The sequence below is a fragment of the Bubalus kerabau genome, chromosome 13, assembly GCF_029407905.1.
Source record: "Bubalus kerabau isolate K-KA32 ecotype Philippines breed swamp buffalo chromosome 13, PCC_UOA_SB_1v2, whole genome shotgun sequence".
Classification (NCBI taxonomy): Eukaryota; Metazoa; Chordata; class Mammalia; order Artiodactyla; family Bovidae; genus Bubalus; species Bubalus kerabau.
This window is the reverse complement of record NC_073636.1, coordinates 39571403-39589637: the sequence shown is the minus strand read 5'-3', so window position 1 is coordinate 39589637 and position 18235 is coordinate 39571403. Positions and strand designations below refer to the sequence as shown.

The following is an 18235-nucleotide window of genomic DNA, read 5'->3' as shown; positions in this document are numbered from 1 at the left end:
AGACTAAAGCACGCTCAGTGACATGTTCAGAGAAGCACCAACACTGGGTTGGGTATGAATATCGCAGAGGCGTCATCCTTTTTTTCCTCCCTGACACAGAGAGAAACCTCTAACTGCAGTTTCTCCCTCCATCTCTGGACAGTGTCTGGGACAGGAGTGCCCCTTAGCAGAGGGGGAGCACTTTGGCAGGCTGGGGAAGAGCACTGACATCTAGCTGGAACTCCCAAGTCCCCATCTGCAAATCCACCTGGAGTCAGAGTTGGCTTGGTCTTGAGAAAGATCGTGGGGCCGTCACTGCGGAGTGTGACGGTCACCAGATCCCTGGCAGAGATAGCGTTGTGTACTTTGTGTCCTTCCCTTCAGAATAAAATATTTTGCATGCAAAACAAATCCGCAGAGCAAGGGTTGGCAAATTAGGGCCTGTGGGCCAAATCTGGCTCCTCTGCTGTTTTTGCAGAGTCCATGAGTGAAGAAGGATTTTTACATTTTTCATTGGTTGAAAAGTTTTGAAAAGAATCATAATGTGTCACGACATGTGAAAGTCATACGAAATTCAAATGTCAGTTTCTATACAAAAAGTCGGACTGAAACAGCCACGTTTATTGACCCGCCATCACCTGTTGCTGCCTTCAGGCCAACACGGCAGAGCTGAGGACGACTGTGACGGAGACCATCTAGGCCACAGGGCCCAAAGTATTTACCATCTGACCCTTTCCCGAAGCTTGGAACAGCTCCGTCTGCTCTCGAGTCCTGAATGTCCCCACGTGGGCCTGACCTTGAGAAGACTTGGCCAGGAGAATTTGTTTCCTCTCAATGCGAGTTTTTCCACACCTCCTCTGCCCTGAGACATAGTCCCAGTGGCCGAGGTCACCAGGGAGAAAATTCCACTTACATAGGATCCGTAATCCACAGCCAGGGTCTGCAGTGCCCAGGGGAGACCGAGCCCAATGAGGATGTCAAAAACATTGCTCCCGATGGAGTTGGACACGGCCATGTCCCCCATGCCTGCAAGGACAAGAGGTCACTGGAGTGAGGAAGGTGGTCCCTGGGGGGTGCCCTGGCCCTTGAAGACTCTCTCCAGCCCCTGGTCTGACAGCCAGAGACCTGGTGGGCAGGTGGGCCAGCCCAGGTGCTCGGGTCTGTCCTGGACCATCCATCACTATAGGATGATTCCAATTATAAAATAGTCATTGAATATGTATTTTCAATAAATAGAATGAAATACACATTCTATTGAACTGCTGAGCTTTACTTCAAATATGATCATTGGTTAAATGTAATTCAAAAAACTAAATCTGGTTGCAAAAATTCTGAACCATTCTGTGGAAAGGAATAAACTCAACAGTCTATAAAGGGCTCATGAGCTCACTGACCTGCACAGTTCAGTGTCATTACATTACCCATCTGCTCCACGCCGTATCCAAGTCTTCTAAATAACTGAGCAACATTAAGGAAAATAGTGTAACCAGTAGAATTTTGTGAGGACCAGCGGAGGACATTTTGCCAAGGGTGGCAGCCACACACTGTTTGCTGAAAACCAATCTCCTCCCGCACAAATCAGGTTCATAAACAAGAGTAGGTGCTGGAAGGAACATGGCCATCTGGGGGGCTTCCACCCAGGGGTGGGTAGACTGTAATCTTGGTTTTGAGGGTGGAAGGGTCTGTCACACACTGAAGAGTAACGTCTGGCACTTAGGCTATGGGGGTCCATCCTCTCTAAGCTCAGTTTCCTCATCCATGAAATGGGTATATGACTGCCCCTAATTCATAGAATTGTTAAATTAAGTAAGATCATGTGTACAAATTGCTCTGTTCAGTGTGGGGCTATCATCAGCAGATGTCAGCCATCACTGTATTTCTTACTATTTTTAATAATAGAAGCAATACAACCCTGGAGGGGACGAGGGGACACCCTAGTATACGAAAGGGTATATGGTATACCTATATAGGTATATAGTATATCTAGTATATAGAAAGGGTCTCTGCCTTGCTCGAGGGTGGGTCTTCTGGCTTGTTTCCCTGTTATTCTGATGCCAGGAAGCCTTCTGACCAGTCTGGCACTGAGGTGGCCAGCGCTCCTGCACAGCTGGGATGCGGTGCCCTGGTAACTGCCATGCAAGCTCCCTCTAACCCTTAAGTAGGGAGGCCTGGTTTCCCTTCCCAGCCCTCCCCATGTGGGCCCCACCTTGTCTGGCCACAATGAGGCTGGCCATGCAGTCGGGCACGCTGGTTCCAGCTGCCAGGAAGGTGATCCCCATGATGACGTCAGGAATCCCCAGCGTGTAGCCGATGATCGTGACCTGGGAACGGGGTTGGGGGAGGGGAAGGGAGGCAGGAAGAGGCAGTGAGTGGAGGGCCGATGCCAGCCCTGCCTGCCTGTCGACTCTGTCACCAAAGCTGAAGAGTCTGCAATCTGGGCGGTCTAGGGGCAGCGTCTGTGTTCCGTGTCAAAGACAGAGGGTCAGGAATGTCTCAGGGAACAGAGAGGTGGAGTTACAGAGCCCATGCTTTCCAACCAAAGACTGGCCTTTTCCCCACGTTCCTTTGGGTGAGGCAGGCGGCCTGAGAGAAGAGAAACAGAGTTGCTGGAAAAAGGCAACAGCGGGACAGTTTTTGAACTCAGGATGTTTCTGGGGACCCAGAATGGATGGCTGCCATGCTGTGCTAGGAAATCCACTGTCCAAGTCTCAGGTTGGCTGCATGATGAGACTTTACAAGAGTTGGGAGGGGGCTGAATAACACCACCCAGTCCAGTAAGAAAAGCTGTCAGCTGCCGATTCCTTTCCTCCCTTCCTGGCAGCTTGGGAACATCATCTGCCCACATCACCCTCTACTCTACGGTGGCTTGCTGCTGCTAAGTCATTTCATTCGTGTCCGACTCTGTGCGACCCCAGAGACGGCAGCCCACCAGGCTCCCCCGTCCCTGGGATTCTTCAGGCAAGAACACTGGAGTGGGTTGCCATTTCCTTCTCCAATGCATGAAAGTGAAAAGTAAAAGTAAAGTCGCTCAGTCGTGTCCAGTTGACTTTTAGTGACCCCATGGACTGCAGCCTACCAGGCTCCTCCGTCCATGGGATTTTCCAGGCAAGAGCACTGGAGTGGGTTGCCATTGCCTTCTCTGCCACGGTGGCTTACATCTGCCTAGAACTCGGGCACTTTTAGTGTAACTTACTTAACTCTCACTACAACCCCAGGGTATACCTACTGGTGTTATCTCCATTCTCCGAGTAGCCTTGGGGCATCCCCTGCCCAGAGAGCAGGCCCGTGGGCATGGGCAGCACCTCTGTGTACACAGGGGGAGGGGTTAAGTCAACACCAGAGGCAATGCTTCTATTCTGCAAATGAGCTCATTCTGGCTCCCAGTTTTCAGATGGGCAAACTGGGAGGACAGCAGTGGGTGGGACGGAGTGACCAGGGGCGGGTGGCACAAGTGAGTGAGTGGAAAGAGACCCGTTCTGGGTGCCTTGGCCTCAGGAGAGGACAACATGCAGGAGCTAAACGTTAGGTCATTGTGGGATGCGCCCTCCCTCACGTTCTATAAAACTGCAAGAAATGCAGACGGCATGTGGCCAGTATCCTATTCCTGCCAGCTCCTCTAGGATCCCTGCATGAGAGTCTGGCCTCCCCTCCAAAGGTTTGGGGGACGTTATTTAAATCTGCTAGTATGCCTGGCTTGGTCTCTTTCAAGCAGAGGCTGTGTGTCTCATTTTTGCCCAGTGCTGGACTGGATTTGTGGTGGCCTTGGGTTCTCTGCCTTTCATGCTCCAGGGAGGAAAGGGAGACACGGAAACACAGCAGTTTCTTGTGGCTGCTCTGGAGCCTTTTGTGCAATGGAGCTGCAAGCATCCTGCTCATCTGTGTTTTTCTGTTCTCACCCTCAGTGGGGTCCCTGCACGAATTGGTTTGGCTCCGTGGGGCTCGAGCTAGGAAGAGGACTCTGTCCCCACTGTGCCTATGGTTACCATGGTTACAGCTGAGGCTAACGTGCTGGGAAGCGATTCTCCAGGTCTCTGTGCCAGGTCTCAAGGGTTTCTCCTGTTCTCCCCTCACTCCCGGCCCTTTCCCAGGGCTTCTCCGAACCTCCCCCAGAGTGGAAGGAGGCAAACAGAAAGGGGGGGAGCCTAAGATCTGTCAGCTACTTTGCATGTTAGTGGACTTCAGAGAAAAACCACTGGACACCTGGAGGTCAGGGATACCAATGCTATTCCCCAAAGTTGGCACCCAACGAAAAGGTCAAATAAAAATAGTAATGGACACAGCATGAGGGAGAAACCCCTGCCTATGCGATTTGGATTGAAAAAAGTATGCCTGTGATGTTGAAGGCAAGGGGTAATTATAAGTTAGTTATTAGTTATGTCAGGTTTACACATTTGCTATTAACTCCAAAATAATCTTTTCAGAACTTTTTTTAGCTTCTGAGTTTAATTCTCCAGCATTTATATTTCATCTCTACCTGATGCTCAAGCACAATTAGATCTTTTCAGAATAATCTTTTCAGAACTTTTTTTAGCTTTTGAGTTTAATTCTCCAGCATTTATATTTCATCTATACCTGATGCTCAAGCACAATTAGATGTACATATGTCATGGTTTTTAATTTCTTCCCATTTCCAATTATAATGAATTAGGGCCACTCCCCAGTTAAAAATGAGCATCGTGCATGGGCAGTGAGTGCACTCTGGGTTTCCTAGGATGGCTTTAGGGCAGAAATGCTTTTGAGCGAAGGTCCCTCAATCAATGCCAACTCTTGAATCGTTGTTTTAGCTTCAGAAGGGAACCTTGAGCATTCACTTGGTTCAGTGACTTCATTTTCTGGTTGAAGAAACTGAGCTGAGATGGGGAGTGACTATGATGGATGGAGTGTCACTTCTCATACCTCCCACCTTACCTCCAGGCTGGCTGCCTGTGACCCTGCAGGCCTTCCCACCAGAGCGGGTCAGGTGTATGTCCCCCACTCCACAGATACTTGGCAGATGGAGGCTGGGTGGAAATCTCAAGCCAAGGCCCCAGAAGGCCCCCATATTTGCCTTTTCCCTACTGCATTCCTGTGACCCACTGTGAAAAGACATTCCCCAGGTAGCCACAGGTCCAAAGAAAATGGGCAAACACAGAGGAGACACGAACCCCACCTGCTGCCTGAACCAAAGGCAACCACGCTGAGCTGAAAGCAGACTGCTTAGCTGGTGCCCGGTAAGACCAGTCACCCACAGTCTCCCTGATGACACATGAGCAGGAGGATAAGTTCTTCTGATTCTAAGCCACGGAATGGTTGTTACACAGTGTATGGCAGCAACAGCTGACTGATACAGTTACTGGGCTAAAACCTCTGCCCTGGCTCCCCTCTGGGGAGGGGAGTTTCCGCAAGTTGAAGGACGATGTTGAGAAATTCCACTAGGTGGCGCTGTGTCTGCTGACCCCCCCACCCCCCCCAACTTAGACTCTGGGAAGATGTAGCTGACTGTCCATGGGGAGAAGGACCGAGAGGGGATTGGTGGTCTTCACCGCCCCTTCCCTGCCTCCACCCGGACCCCACACTCTTCCCTGCACCCCATTTGTATCCTGAGAATCCTCCGCATCCTTGAGTTTCTTTCTGAAGGGACCCAGCACCCTGGGGTCCTGGACTCACCATCCACACCATCATGTAGGAGAAGGCTGCGATCCACAGCGTGGACGAAGCGAAGGTCACCATAAACCACTTCTCCCAGCGGGGCTTGTTGCAGTTGGGGACGGTGAAGTACAAGACGAAGCTCAGGGGCCAGGTAAATGCCCACTTCACTGTTTCCAGTTTGCCAGCTGGGAGAACAACAAAGGCAAAACAAACAAACAAACAAACAAATCAGTGAGGCGCATTTTCCCGCTCCATCCTCAGCATGAGTGTCCCCAGACATTAAGCCTGACCGTGGTGCTCCTTACCACAAAGACTCGAGTGCCTTTCCACCAACAAGATCAAGAGGACTAGAAAGTGCCCACCTGCTGGTAGGCCTCAAAATGACAGGATGTGTCGCTTCTGAGGAATACAGAGCTGGGGGGTACGGTTTGGCAAATGGAGCCAGGTGGAAAAGGATGCGGAGGATTCTCAGGATACAAATGGGGTGCAGGGAAGAGTGTGGGGTCCGGGTGGAGGCAGGGGAGGGGCGGTAAAGACCACCAATCCCCTCCCAGTCCTTCTTCCCGTGGACAGGCAGCGACATCTTCCCGGAGTCTAAGGGGGTCAGCAGACACAGCGCCACCTAGTGGAATTTCTCAACATTGTCCTTCAACTTGGCGGAAATTTTGATGGACGGTCTGAAAGCTCTCAAGGTTGCCAAAGCATTGCTTGAGTGTTTATATCCCAAGCTGCTATGGATTTGCAAATTCATAATTGCTTCCTGGCTCTATCTGTCTGCTGCTATGGACAAGATGATGGATCTGTTAGTGATGACCTGTCCTACCATCTCAGCTGCTGAGTGCCAGAGACAATGGTGACTATTTTACCACGAGTTCTTGTAGCCTCAGATTCGAAAAACCCATTAGCTCTCCATTGGCCATGACTACCATCCTGCTTAGTGACTAAACAACAACAACAACAAACCATCCTGCATTAAGCACTAACTCACCTCTGAAGAGAAATATCAACCAAGATCTGCAGATAGGTCTCTGTGCATCCTTTCTGGTCAACTTCCCAGCCCCTACCACCACAGAGTTTTTCTGTTCTCCAACTTCAAATAAATAAAATCATACAGTATTTTGTTTTGTTTGTTTTTACCTTCTTTTATTCAACATAATGCTTTCTGAGTTTCATCCATGGGTTGGTAATTCATTCCTAATTGCTATGTAGTGTTCCAGCCTGTGAATATACTGCAGTGTGACTGCATTCTCCTATGTCTGGGATGTGGGCTGTTGCCAGTTTTCAGGTATTACAACTAACGAGGCTGTAAGCTTTTCTGTGTGAATCTTTCTGTGGGCATGTTTTCATTTCTCTTGGGCAAAGACCCAGGAGTAGAAATGCTGAGTCACAGGGTGGGTGTTTTTTTTTTTAACTTTATGAGAAACTGCTGAACTGTTTTCTAAAAAGGACTGTTCCAATTTGTATTCCTACCACAGTTGAGGTATTTTTAAAATTACACTGTGAAAAGTGATGACTAAAATCTTTAACACAATTTATGTTATAATTGTATACTAGCATCCAGCACTTATTTCATACATCTTTCGCCCGTCTCCAAATATTTTCTTAAAACTGCAGTTAAGTTACATGATATCACTTTTGACTCCTGGTCTCCCTAGACTCACAAGGTGGTCTCTAGCGGGAGGAGAGGGGGCTTTCTTATCAGTTCCCATTCTGTCTGTTCTGTCTGAATCAAGTGCCTCAGTTATTTAAACTCCCTGAGCCTCAGTTTCCTCATCTGTGGAATGTCGACAGAGCAGCAGTCCATGGGGTCACAGAGTCAGACACAAGTGAAGCAACTTAGTACTCCCACATACAGACATATAGATACATACATCATGCATGTGCGCTGTGCTCAGTCACTTCATTTGTGTCCGACTTTTTGCCTTCCTATGGCCTGTAGCCCGCCAGGCTCCTCTTGTAGGTGGAATTCTCCAGGCAAGAATACTGGAGTGGGTAAGCCATTCCTTTCTTCAGGGGATCTTCCTGACCTAGGGATCGAACCTGGGTCTTTGCCATTGCAGGAGGATTCTTTACCATCTGAGCCACTGGGTAAGTCCATTATATAATATACAGCATATTAAATATATATAAATATTTGTGTATTAATATGCAACAGATCAGGCCTTCCCAGGTGGCTCAGTGATAAAGAATCTGCCTGCTAATGCAGGAGATGTGGGTTTGATTCCTGGGTCGAGAAGATCTCCTGAGGAGGGAATGGCAACCCACTCCAGTAGTCTTGTCTGGACAGTCCCATGGACAGAGAAGCCTGGTGGGCTATAGTTCATGGGATATGAAAAGAGTTGAACATGACTAAAGATGCACACACAGATGCAGCATATTAAATATATACAGTATATAGAAAGCATGTTATATGCATGCATCACATCAATCATACATGTGCACATGCTATATATGTGCACACACACCTATATTCATGTACACACACATATGCATGCATGTCCTACACTCCTCTATTTGTATACTCGCACACAATTACATACTTGTTAATGATACACACTCCAGTCAAGCCTTAGTGGCAGAAACATGCAAGTCCAGGTCCCTGCAAGATTCCCGTGGGAGGGAAACAGATCTTTACCCAGTGGCCAAAGTATCTCGGCCTGAGAGGACCCTCGAGTGCCCTCTGCTGGCCTGAGGGCCTCTGCTCGCTCATTGCTGCGAGGAGGCAGCCCTACCCAGGGGGGGCCCTGGCTGGACACTCAGTCCCCAGTCCTGGCCTTGAATGGTGTTTCTTAGCAGCTGGTGGAGCAGAACAGGGGCCCACACTCAGGCAAGCCCATCCTCACTTCAGAGGCAGAGCCAGGTGCTGACCTTGCTCCCTGGCATGGCAGAGGAACCCTGAAGATGGCTGGGGGACCCCAGGCCTCAAGCCCATGCCACCCAGCAGTGGCCCACGGACCAGCAGCATCGGCATTACCTGGGGCCCCTCCTGGATCACCCAAGTCAGAGCCCACCCCTGGTCAAGGATGCCCACATGAGAGGGGCTGGTGAGGAGGACTCAGGACCTCACTGACTGTCTCAGCAGCTCAGGGCCCTGGGGTGAAGCCGAGATCCCCAGGGGTGGCAGGACCACACAGAGCATCCGTTCTCCTTGTGAGCCTGTGCTTCCAAAGGATGGAGGGTGCCTGACGTGGGTGCTTGAGCCCACACCTGCAGCCATGTCTCCTAACGTGTGGGGACACCCTATGGCCTCCACATGTGCACCCTAATCCTGGGGTGAGGGTGGGGAGCAGGAGTTCAGGATACCCCGAAACTTCACACGTAGGCCTGGCATGTACTGTGTCCAGGTGAGAAACAGGGAGCTCGTGACCCGAAGGGGGCCCTCAATCCCACTGAGTGAGGTGGTCTGTGCGCTCTCACACCTGTGTCTCTGATGTCTTCCTGAAGGAGTGTGTATGGGATCCTGGGCCGTGGGGCCAACAGAGCACCCAGCCACTTACAAACTCTTTCATCAGGGACGGCGTCAGCCAAGTGAGAGTTCTTGGAGCGAGGTTACAGTGCCGACAGTGAGCTCTGCAAACAAGGGCTGGGGAGGGGGTGGAATTCCAGACACAGCCCCCAAGGTCTGTGCCCCGATTTTCAGAGCCCGTGCGGAGGATGAACCATCATCCCTGACTGCGCTACTCTGTGAAGCAGAGCTGGCCTCCAGATAGGCAGGTCATCACCGGAGCCCTTGGAAGCAGAGGAGGAGGCTAGAGCCATGAGCAGAGTGGGGAGGACCAGACAACACACACTGTCCGTTTGAAATGAGACGCCATGGGATGAAGAAGACGGGGGCCGTAGGGTAGGGAGCAGCCCCAGCTGACAGCCCCGAGGAGCCACCAGGAACCACCTTGCCAGGAACCTGAGTGTGCCGGGGCTGCTGGGAAGGACCACAGCCCTGGCCCCCTCATCACTGCCCAGTGAGCCTTGGAACCCCCAGCCAGGCAGTGCCAGACTTCTGACCCCTAGAACCTGAGCTAGCCAACGAGTGTAAGCTGCAAGGCTTGTGCTCATTTGTTACAAAGCAAGGGAAAATGAGCATGAGGCCTTACGAGGGAAAAGTGGGGGACCAGTCATTCCATCCTTAACATGTTTTTGTCCTGGTCGATAGAAAGGTTGCCAAGAAATGTCACCAAATGTGGCAAAATGGATAAAAAGCCAGGATACATTTTTACTAACAAGCCATGATTTAACTTTGGGTGATTTGGGGTCTGGGAACCTGGGTGGTATTTTCTGGTTACTTTCGGCTGGCAGTTGACCAGGTTGAAATCTCAGGAGCCTTTCAGGGACCCCGTCGCCCCCTGAGCTTTACTGGCTGGACACAAAGAGGGGCCCTGAAGGACACTGTATCCAAAACGAACACTCGACTGTGACGCTGAGCCCGTGTCTCCTTGTTAAACGGCCTTTCAAATGGATCCAGCACTTCCTCCTCAGAGCTGGCAGCCCCCACTACTTCCAACGTTGCAGAGAAGACACACAGGCTAATTAAGCTTCACATACTTGACAGTGAATACGAACTGGACCAGCGAACACTTTCTTGAAACAGAAACTTCTGGAAGGTCTGGCAGGCAGGCAGAATTCTTTGGGTTTGGTCCACCCATTCCATTAATGGTGGGGCTGGAGGACAAGGCCGCTGGCTCAGCTGAGTCTTTACTGGAGGCAGCAGTTGGTGGACAAGGACACTGCCCTTGTGGCCAGGGTCCTGAGAGCTTACCAGCCTCTGCATGCACTCTGACCCATCAAGAAACGGGGAGACCCTGGGCTAGCCCCTGAGGTGTGATTCGGGAGCTCTCTGCCCTGGTCTGCATCTCCTGAGGTGCCCACCCTGGAGACAGCAGGTCCTGGGACCTGGCCCCCAAGGGCTGCCTCGTCAGGACACTGCCCCCACCAACCGCGATGGGGTGGGTAATGGTGGGAAACCCCACCCCACAGCACCAAGCTGCCTGGCTGGCAGGGTCACAAACTTTCCTCTTTGGCAGCACAGGGTCCCGAGGAACCACTGACAGGGAGCCTTCCTCCTCCAAAAGCCCACATTTCAACCAGGCCTGAAGGTCACCGTCTTGGTCATCGGATCTGCTGTGAAAGAATTTTACCCACTGTAAAGGTTAACACAATATAAATATTTCTACGGCCATACAGACAGCCCTTGAATTTGGTATCAGAAAGGTCACACGGTCAAGGGCATCAAGTCAGTGGCTTCAAAACAGCTCCGGACCGCAGCCCGCCCAGCCCGCCCAGCCCCAGCAGGGGCTCTTACACGGGGGGTCGAAGGGTGTGTATGGCCCTTCCTCCTCCTCCTCGTCCTCCTCCTCCTCGTCGTTCTCATTATTCTCATTGTCTTCATTCTCGTTCTCCGTCTCGTCACCGGCCTCCACGACCTCGTCCCTCCGCGTCCCGCTCACGCCTCTGTCCGGGGCGCTGCTGGGCCCCGTCCCGTTCTCCACCGTGTGCTTAATTGGGATCTTGATGGCCACCTCAGATTCTCCGTTGGCGTAAGCCCTGCTGTTTATCAGCCTCTGTCTCTGGAGAAGGAAAGGCACGTTCTAACACAGAATCCCTCCCCACCCCCCCAGAGAAGCTGTAGATCTTCTCACCCAGGACCCCGGCTGTCGGGATTTTCCCAGGCTGCTGACAAGGAGGTGCTTCCAGAAGACTCTGCAGACAGATTCTAAGGGACTCCTTAAAGTAACAACCAACTCTGATAGACTTTCTCGGAAGAAGGATCACTCGTTCGTGACCCACTGGAACTTACAAATCCCTCTAGAGGAGAGTCTCCATGTCTCAAATGGGCACTGCTTTTCTACCAGGGTTTGACTGCCTGAGCACTGGGTTGTTAATGCTCCTCTCCAGATGGTAGCAATTCCCTGGTCCATATGTGAGAAAGCCATAAAATGTATCGGAATTAGGATCAACAAGGCTGCCATTCCAGAGAAAGGCATCCCTGGGAAAATCTGGGTCAGAGACGCTGAAGTACCCTAAACAAAGGTAACCTTAATTTAACAACTACTTTCCTGCAAGGTCACATCTGGGGGCTTTATTCAGAGGGAAGATAATAAGAAGAAGGGATGGAAGAGTCTTTCTATACAGCTGGGAGCTGGACTACATCTCTGGACACGTGGTGGGAAGAGCAAGGACAGGATGCATAGCTGAGCAAGAATGTTGGGAAACAGCTGAGGGACATTATTGTGTAAAACACTGAGGCAGGCGCTTTTACCTGCAGACCAGGGAACGTCCTCCCTGCCCAGTTCCCCACCCCGGCCATGGCAGATGGACTTGTTTTCTCAGATACCTCATTGATTAACATGCGACTGGCCATGGAGAGTCGGGTCTTGGGGGGGAAGTGGCTGGTGATCATGATTCGAAGACCAGCCTCAGAGAAAGAAAGCTGATGTGGGTAGGCTGACAGCAGCTCGTCTACCATGATCACTGATGCTTTGCGGTGGAAATTGGCTAGGAAAGTTAAAAACATAAAATAAAGATAGCGTTGAGGCTAGGAGTGGGAAAGAGATATTCATTCATCTTCCTTCCCTTTCTTATCTTTATTGCTCCCTCCCTTTCTCCTTTCTTCCCTCCTTTTCTTCTTTCCATCCATCCATCCGCCAACCCACCGACCCTCCCACCCATCCACTCATCCATCCATCCACCCACCCACCCATCTGTCCCAGAAGGGTTGTGATTAAAATTTGAAGAAGAGTCAAAATTTGCTTTCCATGGGCTCATCCATACTTCCTTTGAAATGACTTGAAACAGTTCGAGTCCTTCTCTGACAGTAAGAATGAGTGATAACATAAGAGAATTTTCCTTTCTCCTCAAAGGATTCTTTTCCTGCCACTAATATCTGGGGCATAGGAAAGACCCCAACTGTCTTTAGTAACCCTTTATGCCCTTTTCAAATGTCAAGAGTGTTCATGCTGCTGCTGCTGCTGCTAAGTCACTTCAGTCGTGTCCGAATCTGTGCAACCCCATAGATGGCAGCCCACTAGGCTCCCTCGTCCCTGGGATTCTCCAGGCAAGAACACTGGAGTGGGTTGCCATTTCCTTCTCCAATGCATGAACGTGAAAAGTGGAAGTGAAGTCGCTCAGTCGTGTCCGACTTTTAGCGACCCCATGGACTGCAGCCTACCAGGCTCCTCCATCCATGGGATTTTCCAGGCAAGAGTACTGGAGTGGGGTGCCATTGCCTTCTCTGAGAGTGTTCACAGTGGGCTGTTAAAAGCTCCAGGATTGATGCTAGTCCAAGCAGAGGGCATGGTGGGGGATGCATGGCTGACCGGGGTGGGGGGCGGGCAGCTGGCCAGCTTACAGAGGCTCAAGTCCAGCGGGTGCTTAGGGCAAATCCTGTGAAATGATCTGCTAGCAGGCCTGAAGAATACTTCCTCCACGGCCCAAGCTCTTCTGCGTAGATACTGCAATGTGAGGATGCAGCTCACGGGTCACAGCCTCACTCCTGTTCTCCAGGCCACTAAACCATGAAATGATCTCTGGAAATACTAATAGTAGGCAGCTGTCTTTGGTTCTCTAGGAGTATTCCTTTTATTGTTATAAACTACCCTGCATAGAAGAAATGAAATGAAATCCTTATGTGGGATAGCGCTGAATACTCAAAAGTCTTTCATTAAACATGGGTATAATTAGTGAGAAATTAGTATAGTATAATTAGTGAGAAAACTACATCAAATAATTGATTTTCAAATTCTAATAATTACCCACAGATTTCAAACTGAGATATGTATTTGGAAATAACCTATAGATTTTTCTTTTTCTTTTTCTTTTTTTTTCCTTCCCTGAAAAGGAAGGAAATGGGACTGAGAAGAAATAAACCCACACATTTCAATAGGAAAGTTAAAAAAAAAATTGAAACACATTCTAGGCAAAAGTAAATGATAATTTTCTATGTTCCTCTAAGAAAGAATATTATTAGAGAGCATTGTATTATTTCTCTTTGAATAGCAACTGCTTACTAAGCATCTACTGAATATCAGAATTTGGGGGAATGATTGAGTGACTAACACTTTCACACTTTTAGGGCTTCACTGGTGTCTCAGACAGTAAAGAATCTGCCTGCAATGCAGGAGACCCAGGTTTGATCTCTGGGTCAAGAAGATCCCCGGGAGGAAGGCATGGCAACCCACTCCAGTATCCTTGCCCAGAGAATTCCATGGACAGAGGAGCCTGGCGGGCTACATTCCAAAGAGTCAGACTAACACTTTTACTTTCTTTTCTATGTTATTTTGTAGGTGGGAAACTGAGGTAATATAGCCTGAAAGTGAATTCAGATATAAATATACACTAATAACAACTATCATTAATGGAGTATTTTATATACTTTATCTCCTTAACTTGTTATAAAAATTAGCCTCATTTTACAGAAGAGAAAATTGAGGCTCAGAGATTAAATAACTTGCTCCAAGGTCACACAGCCAGAATGGGAGACAATCAGCACCTTGACACTCCTGGCGTCTCCTTTACCATCCTGTTTCTCTGTTATCAACCTCAGCACGTTTGGTCCAAGAACTTCCACCAGCTTCCAGAGGCCGCCCATCACCAGGATGTTCCCAGATGCAGCCAATGGGAGGGAGTGGGGGCGGTGCTCCCCGGGGCAGGCACGCCCTGTGGGGCCTGCGGCACCCGGTGCAGCCCCGCAGAGGGGCACTGCCCCAGGGTTACCTCTCTTGTGGGGCCGGCGGCACCGTCGCAGCCCCGCAGAGGGGCACGGCCCCAGGGTTACCTCTCTTGAGTAGCACCACGGTCGCGTCGCAGTTGCCGCTGTCGTCCATTTCGGCGTTGTTGGCCAAGCCGTTGACCATGTTTCCGGCCCCTTTGGTCTTCCTCTCGAAGCACTGGTGTATGCAGGCGTTGTATCTGGACACGGCCGGGAGCAGAAAGAGCCCATCAGCACTGCCGTTCCTCCCTCCTGGGCTCCTGGCTCCCCAAAGCTCCCCAAAGCTCCCTCAGCCTGGACACCGGTGAGGGACCCAGTGCCTCAGGTTAATATGGTTACTATTTTATCATCCTGTTTTCCCCAGAATATTCAGCCCATTTCCCCAACTTGAGGATATATGGTAAGTGAAAATAAAACCAACTTCAGACAGTTAAATAGGGACACGCTGCTTTCTCTGCAGTCTTTCATGTCAGTGGGGAATCTCCGGGATTGAGTTCCCTTACTTATGATCTATGTATGGATGTAAGAGTTGGTCCATAAAGAAAGCTGAGCACTGAAGAATTGATGCTTTTGAACTGTGGTGTTTGGGAAGACTCTTGAGAGTCCCTTAGACAGAAAGGAGATCCAACCAGTCCATCCTAAAGCAAATCAGTCCTGAATATTCATTGGAAGGACTGATGCTGAAGCTGAAGCTCCAATACTTTGACCACCTCATGTGAAGAGCCGACTCATTGGAAAAGACCCTGATGCTGGAAAAGATTGAAGGCGGAAAGAGAAGGGAATGACAGAGGATGAGATGGTTGGATAGCATCACTGACTCAATGGACGTTAGTTTGAGCAAGCTCCGGGAGATGAAGATGGACAGGAAAGCCTGGTGTCCTGCAATCTATGGGGTCACAGAGTCAGACATGACTGAGCTACTGAACAACAACTCGTGGTCCATGCATGGGAGGGCTGTGATGAGACTCCGAGGGATGAGCAAAGACTCCCTCCTCTGGGCCATGTCCCCAGGGCCTTTGCTGTCAGGGCCATGCTGGGTGGAGGAAGGTCAAGGTGTCACGTCCGTCTGTGCCGCTAGCATCAGAGTCCATGTGCACTGGTGGGCTGGCTGCCGAAGTCTCTGTCTGCCTTTGGTTTCCCGAGGTCACAAGCTGGGATCCTGGGAAAGTCTGTCACTGTTGTGCCATAATTCCAGGTCTGTGGGGCTCTTGGCTTTATGACAAAATTCTGGGCTATGTTTCTTCAGAATGACTGAGGGAAAGAATCAAAACACTGTGTGGAGTTTCTCCCATGTGTGTTGGAAGGAAGGCAGCTTAGTCAAGTTCCTGGGATGCTCTGGCAGGTACTGTCCTGGTCCCTTTATCATTGGTATTAGAAGACTCCCATGGAGGAATCCTAGGAAACTCAGGGGCAAAGACAGCCAGCGGGCAGCGTCTCCAGGGCACTGTGGCCCCCGCTGCTTTTTCCACTAAGAGACTTAAAGGTCCTGATGGCTTACTGACCATGGGAAAACCCACTGAGGGGTCCCACCAGCTTGGTCCCTGTCCTCCCACAGAACGGCACCCAAGCATTAGATTCTAAATCCAGCTCACGTGCCACTCAAGCTGAGTTCCCCCTCCTCTTCTTCATCCCTTTTCCTACTACAGACATGAGACTCCTTGGGGGTCCCTTCCCACTGCATCCTGTGTTCTTAGTGCAGCTCTGGGTGGTGGGCCTGCCATGGAGATACAGGTGGGGGATCCTCTATGGCTGAGCCCCTTCCTGTTCACCCTGGGAGCCTGAGGTGCTTCCTTCAGGCCTGAGGGAGAAGAGAAAGCTAGTCTATAGGGACAGTGGCAGCCATGGAAAGGGCAGTGGGCAGGCCCACTCTCAGGGTTTATAATCTCAGGGCTTGCAAGGAATAGAATGAGAACATGACTATTCTGCAACATGATGAAATGATGGAGCCAGATATTGAGGATCAGCAGCTGCCAAGATAACAGAGCGATCCAGGCATCTGTTGGTGTGACTCTCCACACTCTGGACACAGTCTAACCTGAATGGGATCAACGACTGACATGGAGGGACACAGGGGCTGGAGGAACAGGTCACACTACCCCACAGATGTAATCAACAATGTCTTAACTGTGGGAAACTCTGCAGAGCCATCAATCAGATTTCATTCAAGACTAAATTGCAAGGAAAAAAAAAGGGGGGAATTTATAAACTCAAAGAAATCTAGAATATGGAGCGACCAAGAGTGATGAGTGGAATTTATTTGGATTCTGCTTTTTAAACTATTCATGACATTTATGAGACCGAAGGAACTGTAAAAAATGATATTTATGAGACTGTTGAGAATTTGAACATTGGATACTGAATCATATTAAAGAATTAGCATTCATTTTAGGTATGATCATGATAGTGTGGCTGGGTTAAAAATGAGTCTTTTTAGAGACAAGTACTGACATTTGGGTAGATGAAATGGTATGATGTCTGGGACTTTACGGGGCTTCCCAGGTGGTGCTAGTGGTAAAGAACCTGCCTACCAATGCAGGAGACATAAGAGATGTGGGTTCAATCCCTGGGTTGGGAAGGTCCCCTGGAGGAGGGCCTGGCAATCCACTCTAGTATTCCTGCCTGGAGAACCCATGGACAGAGGAGCCTGGCAGGCTACAGTGCATAGGGTCACAAAGAGTTGGACATGACTGAAGGGACTTAGCAGGCAAGTTGGGGTTTCAGATCATGTGGAGGGAGTGACACAGCGGGCAGCGTGGGTGCGAGTCAATAGTGGGGGGACTCGTGGGGAGCATATGGGGTGCGTCATGCTATTCTGCTGACTGCTCTGCGGGCCAACATTCTTCATGGCATGGTCTCCTCATCCTCTGTCCCCCCTCCTGGAGGAGCTCCAGGGAGAGGCACTGTTTCTGTCATCTTGACTTAGAATCCACTTGCCCCCCGCCCCAGAAATACTGACTCTCCAGGGGGTTTGCTTTAAAAGTTCACAACTGTGTGTTGTGTACTTACTTGGATTTGGATAATAGGATACTCATGCTATGTATTGCATCATTATGAGCACTTTTGTGGAACTGGATATCAGTTAATTAAATATTCTATCACATCCCATCCTTACAAACAGCCTTTCAGGTAGAAAGCATCATTCCTTCTGTTCCTAGAAGCAAAAACAGATTCAAAATGCCAGAACCACCTGGCTCAGTTCTGCAGCCAGGGCTGCAAGGGAGGCACTTGATCTTAACAACAAGCCCACACTGCCTCATCTGGGAACCAAATCCCAGTGAAATGACCCAGAAGGACAGAAATCAATCCTCGCCAAGGTCGGGTATGCTTCAGGCTCCCTTAAGGTTTCTACCTGCTGGGCCAAACCAGAATTGCTTTTTGACCTTCAGACAGAATGTTTAAAAGTCATTTTAAAGCCATCCATCCAGGAGGCAGCTGACAATTCTAATACAGGCTGTTTTCAACGGCTGCTGCTGTTTTATATTTTTAATTGAATGTTTTAAATTATGTGCTTGCACCCCAAAGCTGCTTTATTGTGAAGCATGCAATTTTATAAATCAGATTTTATAAAACCCAATGATTAAAGCCTCTGATTACTGAGGGGGATGGCAAAAGAGCAGAGATTTCAATTTAGAACTTGGGACCAGAATTTATGCAGAATTTTCACGAGCGCAGTAGCTGCCTTTCCCCACTTTATTTGTATCCTGCTGGTCTGAACAGCTGGGAAGTTGGTAATGCTGACGCATCAGCAGAAACACACCTCATTAGCTTTCACATTGGACTTGGCTTGGGGTAGGGAAATTGTTCAGTGTGTTTTCTTCATGTCCACATGCCCTGCCTGCAACTCACAGATGTTACGATGGCTCAGTAGAGGGGTGTGGTGCTTATGGAGTGCATGCTAGCAAAATTCTTCAATCTTCCTTCTTTTTA

At 49.8% G+C, this 18235-nt stretch overlaps 1 protein-coding gene across 1 annotated transcript in view; it reads right to left on the bottom strand.

Annotated features, from left to right (window-relative positions):
- SLC24A3 (solute carrier family 24 member 3) overlaps positions 1-18235 on the bottom strand; it is a 431954-nt gene that overhangs the window by 12881 nt on the left and 400838 nt on the right. The window contains exons 10-15 of the mRNA XM_055544094.1: positions 14375-14508; positions 11936-12096; positions 10904-11168; positions 5626-5792; positions 2186-2300; positions 893-1005 (exon numbers count right to left, since the gene is read on the bottom strand). Coding sequence (XP_055400069.1) covers positions 893-1005; positions 2186-2300; positions 5626-5792; positions 10904-11168; positions 11936-12096; positions 14375-14508 — 955 coding nt within the window. The remainder of the gene's footprint in view (positions 1-892; positions 1006-2185; positions 2301-5625; positions 5793-10903; positions 11169-11935; positions 12097-14374; positions 14509-18235) is intronic.